This window comes from Echinops telfairi, unplaced genomic scaffold, assembly GCF_000313985.2.
Source record: "Echinops telfairi isolate 266 unplaced genomic scaffold, ASM31398v2 ScPeMD7_7458;HRSCAF=8496, whole genome shotgun sequence".
In the NCBI taxonomy this organism is placed as follows: domain Eukaryota; kingdom Metazoa; phylum Chordata; class Mammalia; order Afrosoricida; family Tenrecidae; genus Echinops; species Echinops telfairi.
In genome coordinates, this window is record NW_022111358.1 from 50665239 (window position 1) to 50667498 (window position 2260).

The 2260-nt window shown below is 65.3% G+C and overlaps 1 protein-coding gene across 1 annotated transcript; it reads right to left on the reverse strand.

Annotated features, from left to right (window-relative positions):
• Nucleotides 1-2: 2 nt before the first annotated feature.
• Nucleotides 3-2254, reverse strand: PYCR1 (pyrroline-5-carboxylate reductase 1; the record flags this gene model as incomplete). The annotated part of the gene is made up of 7 exons (XM_004709223.2): nucleotides 2092-2254; nucleotides 1906-1976; nucleotides 1160-1339; nucleotides 837-1058; nucleotides 619-711; nucleotides 340-503; nucleotides 3-123 (listed from the first exon to the last, which is right to left on the reverse strand). Coding segments are annotated over exons 1-7 (918 nt in total), but the record flags the coding sequence as incomplete, so codon positions are not given.
• Nucleotides 2255-2260: the final 6 nt, after the last annotated feature.

Below are 2260 nucleotides of genomic sequence, written 5' to 3' on the forward strand. Positions count from 1 at the left end.
TGGGTGAAGCCAGAAGGGGACAGTGACGCCCCGACAGGGTCGTCCAGCTTCACTTTGTCCAGCACAGTCTTCTTGATGGCCGCAGGTGACACCTTCTCCTGGGCAGCCACAGACTGCAGCTCTCTGCAGGGAAACAGGACACCAGGCCATCAAGACCCCAGCCCCCCAGCAGGAGCCCATTGTCCACAGGGAGGAAGGGGCTTAGGCCACCGGGCCTACTAACCCAGCTGGTGCCCTCTGGTGAGAGCTGCAGACTACGGGCAGACCCAGTGCCTCCCCCAGGGCCTGGGCCCATGCCCAGACAACTGATGTGTGCGGGCGTGCTGCCTGGGTGCCCACCGTGTACGGATGCAGGAGGCCTCCACAGCATTGATGAGCAGCGAGCGGAAGCCACCGCTCTCCAGCACGTGCAGGGCATGGATGGTGGCGCCACCCGGGGAGCAGACGTTGTCCTTGAGCTGGCCCGGGTGCTGCTCTGAGTCCAGCAGCATCTTGGCAGCCCCCTGTGGCCAGAGGAAGGGGTCAAGGGCTGTAGGGAATCTCCAGCCCCAGTACCACCGTCGGGCCCCACCTGTGCACCTCGGGGAGCCCCCACCAGAGGCCAGGCAGCACACTGACCAGCAGGGCCTGGGCACCGAGACGGACCGCCAAGCGTCGTGGGAGCCCCATCTTCACACCGCCATCGGCCAGAGCGTCCAGCGCCGTAAATGCCTGGGGAAGAAGACTGCTGAGCAGCCGACCGGCCTTGCAGCCCAGCCTGGACTCCAGGAAAGTCAGGAGCCAGCTCCCTATCTCCCATCCCCACAGCCCTCAGGCAGGCAGGCAAAGAGACCCACGTAGGCAGGGCCACTGCCGCTGAGCCCGGTGACAGCATCGATGAGGTCTTCCTCCACCTCAGTGCAGAAGCCCACGCTGCTCATGAGCTGCTCCAGCAGCTGGCCGTCCTCCACCTGGGCGTGGGTGCCTGTGGCGTACACGGTGGCGCCCTCCCGCACCACCACGGGCGTGTTGGTCATGCAGCGGATGACCTTGGGGGTAGGCTGGAAGGCGGTCAGTTTCTGCAGGGGTGAGGGTGGGTGGGAGAGGGGGAGACCGGTGGGTGTGGCCATGCATGCTCGCAGGCTGGAGACGGCCCACCGCACCGGTCCTGAGCCCTGACCTTCTCGATGGAGCTGATGGTAACGCCGGCAGCACAGGATACCACGATGTGGCGGTCCTCGATGTCGGTGCCAATCTCGTCCAGGATGAAAGGGATGATGTGGGGCTTCACAGCCAGGAAGAGCACGTCGCTGTGCCGCACTGTCTCCTTGTTGTGGGGCGTCAGGGTCACCCCCATCTTCTGCGGGAAGTGCCGGGGGAGGGGCGCTCAGCACCTAGCCCAGGCTTGCCCCTTGGCTTGAAAGAGCAGAGGCAGCTGGGACAGTGGGTGTGGCCGAGGCTGGGGGCTAGGCATGGCTCTCAGGGGATCCTACTCTTCTTCCACTGCCCACCCCAAGAATGGAGGGGCACTGGAGAGCACCCCTGTGACAGGGGGAAAGCGTCCCCCACCCCAGCCCACCCTGGCCTCAGCTGCAGCCTCCTCCTCTCTTGTCCAGGGCACTGCTTAGAAAGCTAACCCTCTCTCAGAACCTGTCCTTGGCCCCACCTGCATGGAACCGTAACCCCTCCACCCTCCACCCCCAGGCCTCAAACTGTGGCCACAGAGGACCCCCACCAGAGCAACACCCTGAACCAGCAGCTGCCCATTGACCTGCGATCTAGATCAAGCAGCAGATGAAGGGGAGGGGGGGGAGACAGGCAGGAAGAGGGCAGGCTTGTCTGTCAGCCCCTGGCCAGGGTTAATCCTGTTGTTGGTCCCCCAACCCTCTCCTCGCGGTGAGCAACCCCCCCCAACAGAGCACCTACCCTGAGAGCAGAAACGGTGGCCAAGTCCATGTCTGGGGAGCTGGCCATTATCTTGTGGGCAGCCAGGACACCTGGGGGTGGGGGGGGTTGTTCTTCAGGCTCAGGGCCTCCCCACCCCTGCTGCCCACTGTATCCAGGAGGCGCAGCAGAACTGCAGGACCGGAGCACCCGCCTGGCGGGACCTACCTGCTGACGTGAAGCCCTTGGCCAGGGCGAAGGCCAGCTGACCGGCCCCGATGAAGCCCACGCTCATGTTGGTGCTGCAGCGGCTCGGGTTCCACAGAATCTGTCGTGGGGCGCGACGTGGCACGGCCGGGGGTCAGGCGGGCAATGCCAGGGACCACCCCCCCACCCC